We start from the raw sequence: 20,212 nt of genomic DNA, 5'->3' as shown, positions 1-20,212 counted from the left end.
TTCGGCTGATGTGGTTACTATTAAGTTGTGGAACCTAATTAACGCCTTACTTTGAGTCAGTACACAGATCGACCTTGTATTTATTGTTGTCTCATTAAAAGCAGTTTAGGGATTTCACACTTGTATCACAGTTACCCTAGTTTTCTTTTTATATTTGGGGGCACCGCTATTAGAGTTATCATCTAGGATCTTGTATTACGGAAAAGAAAGGTTATTTCTCTTACAAACTACTTTATCATTATAGTGAGTTATTGCAACGGCAAACAACACGACATAATCTCACCTTGAGGCGAACCTATATAAATCTTATATTTTTTGTGTTTGATTATTTTTTTTCTACGATTATTATTTCTCTCGTTAGTATTGAATTAAGACGTCTAATTCCTAACAATTATTACAAGTTCATTGCATGCACCAAGTCTAAAGCAGTGAAGATTTTTCTTGATTATGTTTTCAGCCTAGTACTGCTTCTAAAACATGGAAAAGAGATAACATTATAGTGGATGAGAGGCCTGATAAATAGGATTCTAATTCAGAATCAAATTACCATTTGTGTCACTGCTAAGAAATTTGGAAGGTATTGAAAACAACTTATTCTCAAGAGAATAATCTGTCAAAAGCATATGAAATCGAATCTAAATTGTTCGATAATAGTGGAGGCAACGGAGTGTGATCGAGTCCAATGATTAGAAATTGTGGAAGTAGTAGAGGTGGTGATCGAGGTAGAGATAGTAGAGGTAGAGGTCAAGATAAAGATATTAATTTCACTAACAAGTTGTTGAAGCTAGTGGAAAAGTGGAAAGGTTGATCAACTAGCTCAAGTGGAAACTCTTCAAATCAATCAAGGATACTTTTAAATTTTATATTAAAATAAATTTTAATATTTTAAAAAAAATTAATGATTAAAGCTATATACAAACCTAAGAATTAGAATATCTATAAACATTAAATTCTTATCAGTATACTTTTATTTTCTCTCTAATAATTTTTAATATTTATTAAAAATTCTCTTTAATTTCTATTTCTCATGAGAAGGCCTCAACTGTGCTCAATTCTGCTTCTCAGTTCTCATAAATCAATTAGAAGAGAATCACTCAAGTGGCTCCTCCTCACATGAACAAATCTTAATAGTCTTCCCACCTTCGATTTTCGTCACAATTGTCTTCTTTAGTCCTTAGCCATCTACCACAATTCCTTCACCTTGGTCACTCTCTTCTCCCCAAGTTCTGTCATTCTAATCTTCAGAGTAATGCGCTCCAGAGGGGTTCACCAGGCCATCCAAGCAGCCCTTGCCTCCCTCTCATTCTCTTTTTGAAGAGAGGGGAACATACCTATGGCCTTCACTCTCTCAGAGAGGGAAGAAACATGACAGAAGAGTTGAGAAAGATACTAAACTCCACACTTTCTGTTGCATCTGTTTTGCTATAGCCTTCGCTCATCCACTTTCATATTTCACCATTGTTGGGAGTAGAATCTACTGATACATATGGATTAGTTCCCATCAATCACAGGGCTCATTCATGGTCCCCATGGAATAGATTGTACTAATCTCTGTGGAATATTAGACTAGTTCCCATCAATCACAGGGCTCATTCATGGTCCCCATGGAATAGTTTGTACTAATCTCTGTGGAATAATAGACTATCTCTCCCACCAATCACACAATAATGTGATTAGGACCAAATTAATGTGAATCCATCTTTACACACGAATGAGCCTTTTCATTCATGTCAAGAAATGTATGAAATGAGAGTATAAATAAGATTCATTCCACTTATAACACATCTCACCCTTAGTGAACACAAGAAATTCAAGTAACAAATCAAGATACTGAAAGTTGATTTGCCATTTCATTTGTAATACAAGCAAAATCAGTTTTAATATGATCTATTGTTCACAATCATGTAAACGATGACCATAACCACGAGTCAGATCATGAAGAAGATGTTGACTCGGTGAGTGAACCAGGACTATCTCGTTGAGGAGATATTGCATTTGGTTAATAATCTGCAACAGTATATGTGAAATATCTTATTTCCTTTCTCTTCAAACGTTTTAAAGTTTGAAGGATTGTGTTAAAATTTTATTAGTGATAGGGAATGATGTTAAATGATAAAGTTATTTATTCATATTACCAGGTCTGACCAAAACACCTCACTCATGAGCATGAGCATGAGCAATGAGCAACTAGAGTAAGGATTTGTTGTAAAATCAAGACACTTCAGGAAAAGGCCTCATTCACTAGCACACTGCAGTACCCTCATGAGACTAGTCATTCATATATTTATGGAACTACTAATCTTCCAGTTCGTTCTCAAAAGACGCCTGAGATTTTCTGAGAGGCATGAGATGGCAATCAGCAAATCTCAGAGCATGAATCTCGTAAGCAATCAAATAGAGGGCCAGAAGACCCTAGAATCTCATATTCAGTTTCGACAGAAACAAAATTAGTGTTCTTCTTTTTATCCTACTAGTTTGAACCAGGATAGCATGACCAGGGACAACAAATGAAGGCATTTGAGCAAGAATGTTTCCACCACAAAATACATTCGATTCAATGTATCTTTTTTCTTAAACAAAATTTCACCTGCAGTCCAATGTTTAAAATTTCGGAATTTGATGCATAGCTATGTACGGAACATGGACATTTTACACGACTTTATTATTGAAGCCATTCAAGAATTTCAATGCAACTCTTAAAATCTAATGGAAACTCTTCCTAAGATTTCATAATTTTATTTTACTGAATCCCTTTCTCATCTGTTTAACTGTGTCCTTCATCTCCCTCTACAAGCTTACAAGAGCATCCAAAGTGGACAAATATGAATTGATCCTTCAGCAGGAACTCAACAAGGTTTTAGAAAAACCTTGGAAAATGTTTCCTTCTAAGCTATTTTAACCAATCATGCTTGCAAGCTCGGCTTTATGCTAATGTTGATGTTCATTAACTTACTTGGATGCGGCAGTGAATCATTTTTATATATATAGAACTAACTCTTGTTTGTAAAGGAATTGTTTTTTTTTTATATGGAACTTCAAGAAGCCTAACTGGAAATGAGATTAAGTTCAAGTCATGATTTATATTAGAAAAAATACCTTTAAAAAGAAGATGTTATTCTTTATATCTTGGTTTTTGGCCAGCTTGTTTCATTCTTGTTTGTTTTAAAATAAACACCATTTGCGAATATGTATATTTAATATCAAACAGCATAATGGATGACTTTAAGGCTATGTTTGGAACTCAAAAAGTGGAGAGAAAAGAAAATAAAAGAAAAGAGGTTTCTTTTCTCTCGTTTGGATGCCCATGGAAAATGAGAGAGAAAATGGAAGAGAAATATAGTTTCTCTTATTTGGATACGTGTGGAAAATGAAAAGGAAAAGAAAATTAGTAATATTTTAAAATTTTGATGATTAGGATTTTCTCTCTAGTTTCTATTTCTTTTCTTTTCTCCCCAAATTCAATCATTTTGTGAGAGAAAAATATTAATAATAATAGATTATTCCTAAATTCTATCATTTTTTTCTTTTCTCCCTCAAGTTTTAATGGAAAATGGAAATGTTTCGTATTACTTAAATGAACTTCCAAAATTCTACATATCAATTGCAAGCAAGATAGAAACAGGATGTACACTAATTTTGCAACACAATTTTTGTATCACTTTTTAGCCCTAAACAGGAAGCAGAGCCTCTGTATTCAAACATGACAGCACATTGAAGTTTTTTTTTTTTTTTTTGTTTCAGTGCAAACACAGGAAAGTTCAATGAATAGTATCGGGTAACACAACAACTTAGGTGAGAACAAAAACAATAGAAGACCTCTCACATTCATTCAAATCCATATTCCATGTGATTACAGATTTAGCAAGAAACATCCTTTTAGACATGAAGACATACAAACCTCTGCAAAATTCCAAGTCAAACACACAGCAATTTGAGAACATAATTTTTTGAATTGGTATTAAAGTTAAAGCTGCTTACCCTGACTTACATTTTCCTTCCACGAGCGATCAAAAAGTTCTTAGTCCACTTGGAAAACCTCGTAAGGCTCAATAAAACTTGGAAAACCATCCGGCCATGCACAATCCCCTCTCTTAATCTCCTTGCATTTTTAGCTACCACGGGTCCTTCCATCCTGCTTTTCTGACTGGTTTCCTTCTGCAACAAAGCTATGCAAGTAAAACTCACCTCTCAATCTCTATAGCAATAGCTTAACAGAACCAGTGGAAACCATGACAATGGAAGTTTACCAGTAGGGGTAGGACCCATATTGGTCAGACGCTGTAGCCGATCCTCCACCAAGCGCACCGCTCTAGTTGAGCTTCTAACACCCTGTGTTATTTCCTGGCTGCATGATAGCAAAATGGTAGTCAATAACAAGGTTGAGAAAAAGAGAGAGAGAGAGAGAGAGAGAGAGAATACCCCAAGTCACTGAGCTCCATGGTTAGGTCACTGATTTCCATCCCGGACAATCTCACAGCGGCCATGGTATCCGGAAGCTCTTCTCTTGTCACATCTAAGAGCTTTTCTAGTGACTCGGAAGCTCTTTTAAAAGCCTTCCTCACCCATTTCAAACAAAGCAGAAAAAAGAAATGAATTCGTATAAGAAATTGCTTCATTTGAATTCCAATTGCGGCAATAATACAATTTTACAACATTACATACCAGAAGAGCAGGAATTGCAGAGAGAAACAGCCATGTTGCAGAAATTGCAGTCTATAAAAGAATCACCGTTAATCAGCTCAATTCTCAACAGAAATAACAATGACAATAATGCGGCAGCAAATTTTACAACAATTAACTCGCATACAAAGTAGAGGATCTAAACTAGTCCAGTGCCCACAATTCACAATGAAATATAAACTAGAGAAAAATGATAAACAACAAGAAAGATAATATAAGAATGTCTCTCGCATGCAAAGCCCTTTCTCTGAAAGTAAAATCTTCCTGATCAAAATAAATAAAAAATCTGATAAAACAAAACAATTGTAGTTCATGTCTGGACCAGCAAGCGAAAACAGAAAAAATCATACTTCGTACAGTTGACAACTAGCACAAAAGGTACTCACTCATGAATTTTGCCTGAAACATGCCTAAGAAAACAAAAACGCAACAAATCTAATAACAGACGAAGCTAAGAACATTCTACCGTGCAGGCGATCACGTTCAACATTATGATGTGCTTCTGATTGAGGTTCCAGTTCGCCAGGGAGAGGGAAGGCGGCGTTCCGACGGAAGACACGAGGGCCGGTTTAGATGCATCTTCGCAGGCACAGACGGAGAGGGACGGAACAGGAGTACGAGGCGGGACACACGGAAAAAACGACGAGCGCCGAACTGTCCCTCTTCCCCCTCGACTGTAAATGCTGAGATTATTCGAAGAAACAGATGGCGAAGCTCGCAATTTGAGCGCAGGGAACATCGCCTCTTCGTAGGAGCGAGATGAAAAAATCCGTGCAGGCAAAAGGCCGGAGCCATTTCGTTCAGATATAACGGCGAATTAGATTTGGACCCACTTGGGGTCATGGACAGAGGGCAAGAAATTTCTGATGCAGTGTTTTTTCTTTTCAATTCTCTTCTTTTCACTTTTAATGGTGAAAACACAGCTTCCTGAATTATATTCAAACAATTTCTAAAGAACTCTACCGGGTTGGATTACGAATAACTAGTTCCACAATAAGAGTATTAATTTTTCTGATATGGCTAACAGCATACCGTTAGAATTTCTGGAGCTGAATAGATAAATTAAAGTTCAGAAAAATAAAACCTGCTCAGTGAAAGCGTTGTTAGTAAAAAAATTTATGGGAATGAGAGTATCTGAGCGAAAGCAGAATATTTTCTTTCATTTACAACTCATATTTACAGAGTGAATCCCTCGACTTCTTCTACAAAATTCTGTTCTACGTACTCCTAAATTCCTCCCAAGACCCCATGTCTGACTACCATACACAATCCTATGTACAGAGAATAATAAGGTAAAGAATAAAAGCCATAAAGTAAACGCCACGTAGCAGCCATCACATGTCTTCCAGGTGACTCAAACTGGCCACAGCCTCTGTTTTCAGCGAGGCGTCAATCGTTATTGTTGATGGTTTATCAGGGCTGCCATGGTATGTTTCTTCGATTCTCGCCACCTCAAGGACGGTGGCGTTACAAAAGAAGCACCTCTGGCTGTTTAAAAGATGCCGAGTGATGCAACCAAAGCATGAAGTGTGGTGGCAAGGTTCAAACCGAGCGTCCACCTCACAAGCATAGCAGATGCAACAGATGCATTCTTCCTCAGCAGAGTCATCACTGTGCTCTCTCCTTGCCTCTGCATCTGTTCTGCTTCTAAGACGGTCCCAAAATCTTTCCAGCTGGTTCAGCCTCGTATGAGATGCATCCTTCAACACACCTCCCTGCGGTGGAAAATAGAAATTAAACCTAGTGATACTTGAAGGAATAAGACTTTGGGAGTTCTGGTAGGAAGAACAGAGAAAAAAATGTCAAACGGAAAAGTGAGACAGAAAGAAGCCTCACCCTCACTTTTCTAAATGTTATTATTTAAAGTTTTGAACAACTCCAAATTTTTTTTACAAAACAAAGAACAAAAATAAATAACATCAAAAGTTGAAGAGGCTGACCCAATTGAAGTCTAAGAGGTATTGAAATCCGCATTGAACAGTGGCAGGGCAATCCATACATGCAAAAACACCAATAATGTCATTCTGCTCCCCTTGTTCAGGAATTCCATCACTCGCATCCATTAAGTTTAGAATAATCCCAACCAGAGGCAACAAGATCAGGGCTCTATTTATCTTTTCAGGGAATTGACCCTGTCTCCTAGCCAACCTGCATATATGCCAAAGTAATATGCAATGAAAATAAATGTATGAGTGTAACACTAGATGCACTATAAGACAGACATATTGTACCAGAGGCTGCAACCTAAAGTCAAGCAGCTTTATACATGCATCAGAGAACCGCATTTTACATATTGTAGCAGAGGCTGCAACCTAAAGTAGCTTATACCTGTATCAGAGAACTGAATATAAAGTGCCTAGACACGTAACGGCAAAGGGGTTTGCAATTAGACAATCCAATCTAGCATTGAAACTACTAAAGAAGGCTATTTGAAAGTTGGCGACGACTCTCCATACCTCTTTATGTTAAGGTCCTTCATGTGGGACTTTGCTAGAGTAGACACAGAATTTCCCAAGGAGAAACTTCACAAACCATTTCTCGCCAGCCCTTCACACAGTAAGCCTAGCATCTTATAAGGTTTTTGGACTAGCTAACTTTCCACTATTCCACATTATGTATTCAGAAATTTGAAAGCCTACTTCTAACAGTTCGTTAACAAAAGCCTAAGCACGATCTGATTAAACTTCAGTAGCATGAGAATCAATATTGACTCCATTTGTTTGACATCTATTATTAATTTTAGTTTCCAATAGCAGAACAAGGCGAATTTAATTGTATATGGATTCTGAAGGCTAAGTTGCAGTTAGCAACCGACTAACTGAGATCCTGCCAGTGTAGGCAATCAACTCAAGCATTAGCAGTTTTACTAAGAAACTGCAGCTCTAACTTATGAAAATTAAGAACAGTAAATACAACAATTAGAGCACATGGATTATCATGTCTAACTTACATGTCAAAAAACTCAGCATCTGCAGCCGATATTATGTGGTTTAGAATGAAAACAACCAACTCAATCAGCCTCTGAAGGTTCATCATAGGTCCCAAAAGAAAAGCTTGAGGGATCTCACGAGTGCAGAACTCCAGCACCCTAGCTAGATTGCATGAAAGATCAAATATGACAGTACACTTTCTCTGTAGCAAATCTAACACCTGTACAAGGTACAACACAAAAGTTTCATTTGCTTAAGAATTATAAAATTAGAAGTTTCAAACTTTTCCATTAAAAAAAAAAAAACTAATTGGTGTAAGCTGTTTTTCATATTTAGCAATCTAGGAGCCAAAAGGAGCAACATAATCTTTACTCCCTAGTAACATGATGCTTTGCAGCATGTGAGCAGTACCTGATAGTTTTCTTGCATCTCTCTGACAGAAACAGAAAACTCAGTCATGGTCCAGCTCAGGGTGTTGAAAAGACGGTTGAGGAAAGTTGAGAACAATTCTTCATCACATATGCAAGCCTCTCGTAACAAGCCCTACATGAAGCAAAGCAGCCAAAAAGAATGAGCTCGTAAGATCAAGATTGTCAAACAAAGAAGAAAACACAACACAATTGAGTGCCCTATGAATCAGTGATGTTGCTTTACCTGAAAAACTATTGAAGCTGATGTCTCTCCATGCTTTGATGAACCAAATCCAGACCCTTTACATAACCGAAGTATTATATTTGTCACAGCAATCCAGGATCGATTATCAAATGCTGACAGTAATGCTTTAGGCATTCTTTCAGTGGCAGCTTTGTTACTTTCAAAAGCAACCAAATAGTCCTTGTAATGAACTAAGACAGAAATGGATTGGAGAAGAAGATCCCTAAGCTCTGGACTAGATATTCGTGGATCACTGAAGTGTGTAATGATGAAGGTAACCTGGTTGACATTACCAAAATAAGGAACATCAAGACAGTTAATATTTCACATTGAAATTTCCTATAACTATCTTTCAGTATGGATCCATCACCAATACCATTAAGGTATTTCCTTGTGTATCTCTAGTGAAATTTAGAGCGCATAAACTCAAGCAGACAATTGAAGAAAATAAAAAATAAAGCAACTATTTCAAAGCAAACACATACGAATGAAGAGAGTCCTTGCTTGATAAAAATTGTAGAAGAAACAAAAGGTGGATCACTCCTACGCAATGCATGGAAGCAATCAACCTGCAATAGAATAAGAAGACTATTAAAAACATTACATGCAATACAACTCTTAGCAAGCTTTATTTTCTCTTGAGAAATTATATAACATTGTAACACAACATACCAGTGCTTCAAGATAAAACTCAGGTACATAAATAAAAATTGAATCTTGTTCACTAAGAACCAGCAGCAATTGCACTATCCACATACAAGCTGCATACATTCCTCTTTGCTTCCACCGAGAAAACAAAGTGACACGATACCTGCAACACATAGCATTAAATTGCAAGAATCACCACCTAAGTATACAAAAATATGGAAATGTTAAGTGCAATGGCAGTAATAAAATCCCCTTAAATGAAGAAATAATTACCAAAACAATATCATAAGTCAGCAAATTTAAAGACAGACTCTCCTTGAAACAAAACATACAAACTCGTTTGCATTAGACAATAAGTGAAAGATATGCTAAAAGAGAAATACTGTCATAATCAATGTAAAAAAGGAAAGAAATATTTCAAATGCAAAACTTTAAGAGAGCCCAATAGTTTATCTTCAATGTGCTAGGGGGCAGTTAGAATCCACAATATGAAAATTACTCAAACTTTCTGCATCCAAAGAAATGCAATGCAAAAGAATGGACATTTTGCATGTAAGGCTAGTAACCCAAACACCAAAAACTAGAGCAAATAAATGAAATCAGGTTGCTCATAAAAATTTTATTCAAGTGAATAAAGATGGATGAATGAGAAAATGAAAGTTTTGACTATTTACCACTCATTGTAACCCATCACATATGAAATCATACTGGGCAAACTTACCAAGCACATTGCCTGACACAATCTATTAGCTCTTCTTTGTAAGCATTTCGTGCATCTTTCAAACGTTTTAGTTGCTCACCACATGTTCTCTCTCTTATTTGCTTATCAGTTTCCTCCAAAAGAGATATTGATTGCGACTGATGAGACATGTAATATGAGGCCTACACCATAAAACATCAACCTCTTAGGACAAACAAATTGAAGTAACATTGGAATCCAGAACTATGGTTGAAAATACATAAGATTATGAAAAGGGAAAAAGTAATGTGCCTTCAGTTGACAAGGTTATGATAATCATAAGAGATTCTTACACATGCCCATTAACAAACAACACCCAAGACAATTGCTATCTATACACATCCCTCATAAAAATCAAGAACGATAAAACACGCCCCTTCATCACTCATCTCTGTGACTAGTTTAACCATGGAAAAAAGACTAAACTACATAAACTAGCTTTTCTGTCTCTTAAACAACGCAGATTTGCAACCCACATTCTATTATCACTTAAATGAAGTCATTAAAAGAGATAGGAATCCTCTAGAACCCATAATCTCACTTGAAGCAGAACTTTTGGTGCCAGTTTCTTCTTCATTTCTCTTTTACTTCTTCTACTTTGGTGCTAAATCTCAATTTACAATAATGATTTCCATACAAAATACTCAGGTTTACACAGGAATTCCACATAAAATAATCAGCCCCACTAAAACTAATGGTTCACATGCTTACATTATAGAGCAAGCATAACATCTATTTACGTGTATTTTGCCTTTTTTGTGTCCTATCATAGGCAAACCAATTGAAATGGATGGAGTATTTGCACTATTATCATTCTCAAGGGATTTTTTTAGAAATATGCACTTCCTTTTTAGGAGAGAAGTAAACGCAGCAAGGCAGTGAATATTTAAACCAAACAAAAAATGACAAAAAATGAACAGGAAACAATTCAAAGAGAACAGACATCCAAAAAGATTCTTCCAGCAAGTTATAGACAAGATAAGCAATGATAACGAATACTATGATTACTGCAACCTAATTCAATTCCTAAGTTCTGGAAAAGTAACCTAATTCAATTCCTAAAATAATTTCTCTGACCTCACTACTGTTACACTAAACGGCTTAGAGACAAGTGCTTTCCCCTTTCATTATCTATATAAGAATCCTGGTAGACAATTTTTCTTTTTTCCTGAATTCAACACCTTGTAGCTTCCTATTAGAAAGAATTAAATTAAAATAAACTATTGAATATTCACAAACTTTCCCTCAAAAGAATTAGAATAAAATAGAATAAATAGTAATTATCAAAAACAAGATGAAATGATAGCAGCTCAAAAAGGAGGGAATTCTACGAGACCAGAGATACTCGTCTCAGAAAAAACTAAATCTCTTAAACAACGTAGTTGAAGAACACTTTTTCTCATAAAAACATCACTAAAGAAAAACACAAGAAGCTTTCAGTCACCTGCTTAAAATTTCCAGACAGACCCAAATGATATAACAGTAACATGGAATCCAGTAACTCCTCTTCTCTTAATGTAGTTGAAGAGAAATGACTCGTACTTGGCAGACTCCTCATATTTTGCATTGACCTATATCCAAAATCTGATTCTGATTGATCACTTGTACTAGGTTTGTCCACAATCTCATCATTCAAACTCCCTGTACTGCATTCAGCAACCAAACGAGATGATCTCTCTGAGACAGGATTGCAATGGGTGCGAGAACCTTTAGTGATACTCTGTATTGGTCCTTTTGAGAACCTGCCAAAGTCAATATCAGAAGTTGAGCAGCAACAAGGCTTCTGCCTTGTAGAATGTGTCACTTTAGCATCACCATCATCTATACCGCTTTCATCCCATTGGACCACTTCATCCTCCTTCCCATTGACAGGGTAACACTTTGATAGATGACTAAATGACCCTCCAAGCCTAGAAATGTCAGCACGATGAGGATCTGCTTTGAGAAAAAGACCTAAAGGAAAGCTTTGAGCTCCACCTCTATGAAGGAAGCCTTGATCACTTCCAGCTTTTGTTTTAGAGCACTTCATCCATGCACAAATTTCTTCAACAGCAAAGCCTTCTGATAAAAAATGGAGAATAACTGAATACAAAGAAACAAGTACAGAATTGTTTGACACACCAGGAGGAGGTGGACTGCGATCAGCTCCCCTGTTTTTTAATATGAGGTTTTGCAAGAATGTCCAAAACACTGATCCAGGTACCTGAGGGGGGCTTGTTGGAGGGATAAATTGTATTACCAAAAGACAAAGTTCTCGATGCATTTCCTCAATCTGCAAACAGATATAATAAAATTAAGCACAGTCACATAGACAGATTAATCAGATCAACTTGGTGGAAAAATTTTAGAAAAAGCCATAAGCACATGGAGCATGTCAATAAATCGCCAACTAGACTTCTAAATCGTTTTTGGAGATTGACTAGGTGCATTATTTCCTACATCTGATGAATCAAATACCAGGTCTACAGCTAGAACAGTCATTTTAAAGCCATTAATCACAACTTCCAGCCGACATCATTTTCCTTCCTCTATTTCTTACAGCTCCATCAAGTCACATTGATACCAGCACAAAAGTGCAATACAGTATCTTTAATTATTTTAAGAATATTGGTCACACAAACATGCAAGATATCACGGACATCCCCGACCCATGAGGATATTTCTCAACCATTCCACTCCATATTCAAGATCAATCTCTACGTTAAACCAGAATTTTTTAGTTTCTCGCTCATTTTAAATTATATAACTTACACCAAGGTATAGGCTGAACATCTTTACAAATAATATGAGATGCAAAACTAATATTGGGTTGATTAAACATTATTTAATAGGTTATTAGGAATTAGTTGAAAATATTATTGTGTTCAACTGAAAATCCTTTAAGCTGACACTCAAAAGGAAAAAGATAATATGCAACCAAATAACATTGCAAAGGTTGTATTACACTCTTACTACCAAAACTTACTGACATATTCAAAATGATTTGACATACAAAGTTCTAAATGTAACAAATAAAAAGCATTCCTTTCACATAAAGATAAATATACCTTATTAATTGCTCCCGATAATGCTGTTGTTGTCAAGATCATACTACTTTCAGAGGACAAGTCCTCAGACGACCCAGGCCACCAAACAGTGGGTATCAAGCTCTGCAAGTCCTGCTTGTTTGGACCCTTTTTGGATAGAAACCCTTCCATCACAAACTCAAAATCAGATGATCTCCACCAAAGAGTTATTAGCTCTTCACGTCTTAGCAGATGACAAACCAATGCCAGGTAGGGGTAAGATCCAGAATAGGGGCATTCCATCAGAATCAAAGATGCTGTTTTACAATAACTTGAAAGTGCACGAATGACATGTATCAATACCGGCCGAGATCTAGGAAACTCTAGAAAGAGGTCAATCGTTCTATCCAAACTTACATAGTCATGTGGTGCTTGTAACCCAAAAACTTCAAGCAAGAACGATGCAATTGGACCCCATCCAAAATATTCATCATTTTTCAGGTGTGAACCAATTATAGAAAAGAATACCTCACAAATCCCATGAGATATTGGATGGAAGAGATCTTCAAGAGGTAAAAACCTCTTCAGTCTCCTCAATCTCTCAATGGATGTTGAGTCACTCCTGTTCATGCTTTCCAGTCGCAGCAACCTCAAGAAGCACTGCAGTAAGCACACGACACTAAGATTTTGTGAAGGAAGAAGTTCAAGAGGACAATACCCTTCAATTGGATATCTGAAGGAATGACCACCAAAATTTATATCACATCGCTCCCCTTGAGAAAGAGAAATTGCAGGATAATAGCCAAATCCAGGTGCCATTTTCCGAACCTTATCAAATGCCACCCCAAGTGAGACCCCATTTCTGTAGAATAAAATCTCATCAGTATCCAAATTTATGCAACAACCTATCACATCACCAACAACCCAGGGCTGACCGTAGGCCTCGGCTTCTTTATTCCATTTGCTGACTCTCCTACCATCAAAGGCATATGAATTTTCAGCATCTCCCACACCCTTACGATCAGTAAAAGGGCATGAATTTGTGGCCCATCCCAATTGCTGAATTCCTGAAGTTTCCAGAATCACCTCATACATCCATTTCCCCTTCCAGACACACGTATTAGCACGAGCACTACTGAATAGAGCAAGGCTTTCAACCAGCAAAGGGTGCTGGACAATCCTGATATCCCCACAAATGCTAGCTTCATCAAGGACAACAGTATGAGGGCCAGAAGCATTTTTCGTGACATTTATTCCATCTCGATTACAGAAAAAAGTATCTGAATTACCCGGAAACTTTGATGCAACAGTCTCTAATACTGAACGGACAAAACTAGAATCAATTGGACGAGTCAACTGTTGAATTGACTTGTAAGGGAGATCAAATATGTGTTCAAGAGTACGTTCAAGGGATTGATGGCCTATGTCTTCACAGAAGGAAACTAGATGGTTTTTCTGAGAGTTTTCTTTATTGTTCTCATTGGTTAATAGAACTGCCAAACCTGAAGAGAACCTACTATGCTTGAGCGCATCCTCGGCCATTGAAAAATACAGGGAGGAGGAGGTTTTCCTTTCTTCCTCCCCTACCAACTTAACAACACTCCAGCAAAAGGAAAATCGACCCAAAACCAAAACCAAATTCTCTTAAAAATTACTCCACACGCAAAAAATCCCGAGTTAATATCCACACTTAAACGACCATATTCTTATCCCGAGGAAGACAATTTCCAGCACAATTGGCAACTTCCCACGTCCATTCACCGAAACTCCTACAGAACAAAAAAACAAAGAAGTTACATAAATCCACCAAAAGGACAGAGCCCACGGAGAAATCCAAGCAAAAGACAAGCTCAACTGGCTTCCGATTAAAAAAACCAAAGATAGAGCGTAGGCAAATCAAGAACTCACACCGAGCCTCCTCCAAACGAAGTATCCAACACACAAGCTCTATACAATCCAAACAGCGTCTACCGAGAGGCACCCCAAACAAATAGAGAATCGATAAAACAACATAAAACAAAAACTCCAAGGATCAGAGCCACTTACGAATTGGAAACACCAGCAAAATCAACATCAAACGCCCATATTCGGAATTAAGCTCCCTCCAGCAGCCTCAACCAACGAGGCGGCGCAGCAGGATTAGGGTTTACAGACGCCATTAAGGTCAGTTAGAGAGAGAAAAATAAAGACCAGAACGAGACATGAGGGAAGAAAGAAGGACCGGGAGAGAGAAAGAGAGGAAGAATTCAAGAAAATAAAAACAGAAAATGGAATATACGAGAAAGAAATCAAGAATTTGCAAATTTGCAATTCTTAATTTTTGCGCCAGAAAATGGGGGAAAGTGGGACGAGCCAGATGACGAGTCAAACGACACGTGGAAGCTTCTTGTGGCAGATGACGTGGCTCTCCGCCGGCCCTAAAAACTCCACATGTCCATTTGAAATTAAGCAACATCTAAATCAACAAATATTAATAAAATTTAATTAAAAATAATGTATATTAGTATTATTTTTATTTAATTGTAAAATATTTTGCCCTATTTACATTTAAAACACTCAATGAAAATTGATCATCTATTTATTTTGAATTTCTTTTATTTTAACCTTTTGAATTTCTCTCTTTTTATATTATATTTATATTTTATGATTTTTTAAAATTTAAAATAATTAAAAATTAGGATCGAAGACCGGGAAACCTAGACATTTAATTAGAAAAATCATGCTTAATTAATAAATAATACCCTTTCTTTGGTATTATACCATAAGATTTAAATGTCTCTTTTATTAAAGTTTGGTAGTAAATAATATTAAAAAATAAAAAATATTTTAATTATTAATTATTAACTATTTATTATTTAAATTATTTACTATATTTTAAAAAATTAGAGGCATATTTGCGTAATACCATATGAACAAACAATCCTATCATTATCCCACATTGAAAGGCAGCTAAAAAATCTATAGATAAAATGTAGAATTTTTTTTTTATATTATATAAAAAATGAAAAATATTATTTTTTCTTACCAGCAGCCACAACACGTGCTTCATGGAATGTGCATAGTGAAATTTATCCTAATAATTTAATTATTTAATCTTATATTTAAGGTCATGGACCCCATTTTTGTGGAAGCCACTTTGTTTTAATAATTGAACTTCAGCCACCTTTGTCTCTTTCTTGCAAACGACCCATAAAACCTACTCTTAGATATTTTATATTTTCAATATTTTAAAGGAGTCAAATCTCAAATCTTTCTAAAAGATACATCATCTTGCTCCTAATATCATGTGGGGTGGCCTATCACTTATACATTTGGTTCATTATCTCGTATTTTAGAGGTATTGATACAATACATGATGTGTACATAGTATGTATCAATGGGGTTTTAGAGGTGTCGATTTAGTATGTATCGATGGAAATATGAAGGGCATTATATACTCAAGAAAAAATGAAAAATACTCTTTAATAAGAAGATCACATATGGAGAGTCAATTGTAACAGTTTTTTTTTTTTTTTTTTTTGGCCTTTCTATGAAAGAGTGAAGGGAAGTAACGAGTCCTTGCCGAGTTTCCCCTGTTGTGGTTGGTCCCAAACGCACATTCAATGGTATGGACTGATAACTTTTTTATTGGTAGTCAACTCATCTTATATGAAAGGGTGCCCAATATGAAAAACCTAGGTTCAAGTTTGTAATTTCACCAGGTAGGAAGGGGAAAAACCCCCTTTGAGTCATATGAGACAAATATATAAAACGGGGCTAATATGGGTCGGGTTTTACAGGGATGGGGTGGAGAAAGATCAGGTTTAAGAAGATTTACAGGGACAAGAACGGGTCAGGGTGATCGAGTCAAGTTCGATAGGTTTTTTTTGAATTTGCCATTTAGGGTCTGGAATCGGGTTCAGGTTTGGGTTTCTATAAAATCGCCCCGACCCGACCTGATTGGTGCTCACCCCTAGTTATATGACACATAGTGACCATTTCTCAAGTGATTGTTCTAAGGTTAATTAGGCATACCTATAGTGATACTAATTTGGTTTTATGATGTTAATGCTCTAATATCATATTTTATTATTTCTCACCATTCTTTTATATAAAATAATGGTGTCACACATCTTAAAATTTCCAAGATTTTTTTGTTCTCTATAAAAATATATAATATAGAAATTATTAATATAGTGATACTAATTTGGTTTTATGATGTTAAATTTTCATACTATAAAAATAAAAAAATATTTTTAATTCATCTTCTTATATCCACCAAATAGCCAATGAAATACCAAATTGAAAATTATTAACGACTTGAACTGCTTAAAGTGTTTGCTATAATTAATCCTTCAACCAAACCAATCATCTAATTAATATAAGCAAGTGTGCAAACAATTCGATTATTTAAGATTATCTCTTCTGCAAACAATTGCAAATTGATTTATGTAAAAACATAAACGTATCACAAATACAAAAGAAAGATAGTAAAACAAGTGTAAATTATGAAAATTTTAAATATAAATAACTTGGGAAAACACTTAATTAGTATTTTTTGCTTTATATGATATATATTTAGATTATTAAAATTTATTATTTACATGTAAACATTTTTTTAATTATTAAAAGTATGTTATGATTAAACACGATGCAATACTTATACCTATTTATTTCTATTTATATTTATATATAATCGCGTGGTAATATTATTTTTCAATAGAAATTACTTGAAAATTAACATTCATTTTAAAAAAGATATTATGTTATTAAAAATGATTAAATACGATGCAATACTTATACCTATTTATTTATATTTATATTTATATATAGTCGCGTGATAATATTATTTTTCAATAGAAATTACTTGAAAAATAACATTCATTTTAAAAAAAAAAATCATGCTTATTAAAAATGATTAAAAAAAAGAACAACCAAATCTTAGTCTAACTATGAAATTGTAGTGTGATGGTGTTAATATATTCATAATATAAGCAAAGAATCATATATTATAAGTATGCTTAATAAGATTTAGCTACCAAATTACCCTAAGAAAATATGTTAGTTTAATTTATAATCGAGTAAAAATTAAAATATTGTTATAAAAAATAAATTAAATGAGAATTATATTTTAAGAAGACATTAGTATTATATCAATTGACACTTAGTGATACGTATCAATTGATTCAAGTAGAAACATATAAAAACGTATGGAAACGGCTTCGATTGTCGATAAATAAGATACTATATGTTAGTATCATCTCTTAAACTACGAAAATCGACACATATCAATCCTTATAAAGTGGGCATATAACGAAACTGAAAAATCATGACTAACGATCATGAAAAAGATTGCATCAAAAACAAGTTTAAAAGAATTTAACAGCTAAAAATTTACGAAATTGAAGAATATTTTCAAAACCGAAATAATTTCTAAAGTTAGCATGTTCATTTTTAGTGGTACATTTTTGTATGTCACATGCTACTCAGCAATCACCTTATTAAATGTTACAATATTGGATACGTATGCAGTTTAAGTTGATGTGCACCCATTGATAGGAACATTATATAAAAAAATTCTTAAAAATGACAGTAAATCATGATCCTCTCAAAGACTGATCAGCTAATCCTAATGCATTGCCTCTTTCATAACGGAACATGGGCGTTATTCTGTTGGAAGCTCTGGAGAATCGCCGCAATGGTCATCGACTCATCATCGTCCACAGAGCAGTATTCGCTCTCTTCTAGCGATGGCGTAGGAGGAAGAGGAGGCGACGGCGGCGGAGGTGGCGGACACGGCGGGGTTGTCCAAAACGGGTAGTAGAAGTTAGTGCGAGCTTTGCCGATGCCACTGAATGAAATGGAAAACATATCGTACGCAAACGCTGCTTCTTCCGCGGTGTCGAACGTGCCCAACCAGTGCCGCTCTTTCGTGTACGGGTTCCGTATCTCGGCCGCGTAACGTCCCCATGGCCTCCTCCGGACGCCGAGGTAGCCGCAGGAGTCTTTAGAGCGGCGGCCACGGTGGACTCTGGGGAGGTCTGGCATTTCTGGGTCGGATCGGGAGCTTAGAAGAAATCGCAGAGCGAAAGAATTCAATCAGTGACTATATTTATAGAAATTGATTGAAGCCTTGGAAGGTGTTCGATGAAATGAGTCTGTGGGAAAAGTGGTTACTTTGTTTAATTTGAAGTGGGGCAGGTGAGAAGCAAGAGACTTGGTTCTTAGTGCCATGTTTCCCTCCACACGATAAGACCATGGGTAGGCAGGGTGCGCAAATCCCTGAAAACCATGACAAAATGCTGCCACCCTCAATCTCTCTCCCAACACTATCTTAGTCAATGTAGCTTCAAATATTAACAATGTTTTGCATCCATATTAATATTGTAAAAAACTGGGTTATTCATCAAATTTGGCTATCTACTAGTTGTAGTTCAATTGGGTTTGCTCACTTATTGGCATTATCTCTTGAGGAGTCACAATATCAATAACCATTGTGTGACAAACCAATTGTTTCCTTGATCTAACCGTCACAAAAATGTGTTTTAGTGGATTTATCGATGCATTGTGCACATTATCATCTGGGTTCAATGCAATTCTCATAAAATTATTCTCGAACGAAAGTTTTGTTCGAATTTTAATTTTTTTGCTCAATAAATATTAAAATTTAGCTCTTTTCTTTTTAGAAAAGGGAGATTTAACCAATTGTCACATACATAACGTTAGATTAATTAGTTTTCTTTAAGCAAATGTCTCCCCATTGGGGCTACAATTAGGTAGGGCTCCACTTGAGATGAATGTGTTTAAGCTTATTCAACTCTTCTTGCACTTATATATATGGCCTGTTCTTGAATTTTGGCTTGAAAAATGTCCACTTTACGTTGTCTCCTGAGTGGGTGGTGTGTCATGGGACCCAATTAATTTATTAGAACAAGTTCATCCTCTAGGGTTTTGTCTTTTGTTTCTTCAAAGGATGCAAAGTGAGTTACGGGATTTAGGGTTTGAAAAATCGAAGAGAAGGAGGTTGGACTCAATTCCGACTAACCTTGGTTACATCTGACTTTTTCCTCTTTAAAAAAAGCCTCTCCAATTACTTTATATTTACTTTATTTTATTTACAACAATATCATTATCTCTATTTTATTATTAAATAATAATAAAAATAAAAATCTAAAATAAATTTATGATACAAATAGAAATTTGAGAATAAATTTAAACCAAATGTACTAGATAATAAAAAATTAGAGGAAGAAAAATTAAGTTTTAAGTTATTTTATAAAAACTAAAAATTGGGTACACCTGACTTAGATTAAGTTAATTTTATACTTATTTTTCTCTGATTAATTAGATCTTATTTATTATATTAATTTTTGTGTTACTGTATTAAATTAGTGGTTTTTAATGTTAAAATATATCTTATGTTATTAAAAAAATAATTTTTTTCTTTATTATATTCGCTTATGTTATTTTTTATTTTTTATAATTTATTCTAATCACACGTAATTATTATGTTAATTTATAATATACTGTAATAATTAAGTAATATAATATAGTATTTTATTAATTAGTTTATTAAT

The 20,212-nt window shown here is 35.2% G+C and overlaps 3 protein-coding genes across 4 annotated transcripts; all 3 read right to left on the bottom strand.

Moving 5' to 3' along the window:
• Positions 1 to 3,808: 3,808 nt before the first annotated feature.
• On the bottom strand, positions 3,809 to 5,441 carry LOC137937559 (uncharacterized). Of its 2 annotated transcripts, none has more exons than XM_068782628.1 (5): positions 5,147 to 5,441; positions 4,663 to 4,713; positions 4,420 to 4,553; positions 4,248 to 4,345; positions 3,809 to 4,166 (listed from the first exon to the last, which is right to left on the bottom strand). In XM_068782628.1, exons 1-5 carry the CDS (start codon positions 5,417 to 5,419, stop codon positions 3,985 to 3,987), a joined length of 738 nt encoding a protein of 245 aa, XP_068638729.1. In that variant the 5' UTR covers positions 5,420 to 5,441; the 3' UTR covers positions 3,809 to 3,984. The 2 variants fall into 2 exon arrangements, with proteins under 2 accessions (XP_068638729.1, XP_068638730.1); XM_068782629.1 differs by having other exon boundaries at positions 4,017 to 4,155.
• Positions 5,442 to 5,780: 339 nt separating this feature from the next.
• LOC137936984 (E3 ubiquitin-protein ligase RKP-like) lies at positions 5,781 to 14,871 on the bottom strand. Its single transcript, XM_068781976.1, has 11 exons — positions 14,703 to 14,871; positions 12,699 to 14,425; positions 11,096 to 11,923; positions 9,634 to 9,794; positions 8,937 to 9,075; positions 8,750 to 8,833; positions 8,265 to 8,543; positions 8,022 to 8,153; positions 7,631 to 7,830; positions 6,621 to 6,828; positions 5,781 to 6,395 (listed from the first exon to the last, which is right to left on the bottom strand). The coding sequence occupies exons 2-11, from the start codon at positions 14,196 to 14,198 to the stop codon at positions 6,015 to 6,017; spliced, it is 3,912 nt and encodes a 1,303-aa protein (XP_068638077.1). The 5' UTR covers positions 14,199 to 14,425; positions 14,703 to 14,871; the 3' UTR covers positions 5,781 to 6,014.
• Positions 14,872 to 18,281: 3,410 nt separating this feature from the next.
• On the bottom strand, positions 18,282 to 18,683 carry LOC137937210 (ethylene-responsive transcription factor LEP-like). Its single transcript, XM_068782298.1, has one exon. It carries the CDS (start codon positions 18,681 to 18,683, stop codon positions 18,282 to 18,284), a length of 402 nt encoding a protein of 133 aa, XP_068638399.1.
• Between the last annotated feature and the right edge of the window lie 1,529 nt (positions 18,684 to 20,212).

Source organism: Aristolochia californica, unplaced genomic scaffold (genome assembly GCF_029961685.1).
Source record: "Aristolochia californica isolate CCGP_79_NKW_82.1479 unplaced genomic scaffold, dmAriCali1.0.hap1 SCAF_7, whole genome shotgun sequence".
In the NCBI taxonomy this organism is placed as follows: Eukaryota; Viridiplantae; Streptophyta; class Magnoliopsida; order Piperales; family Aristolochiaceae; genus Aristolochia; species Aristolochia californica.
This window is presented reverse-complemented; position numbering and strand designations above follow the sequence as displayed.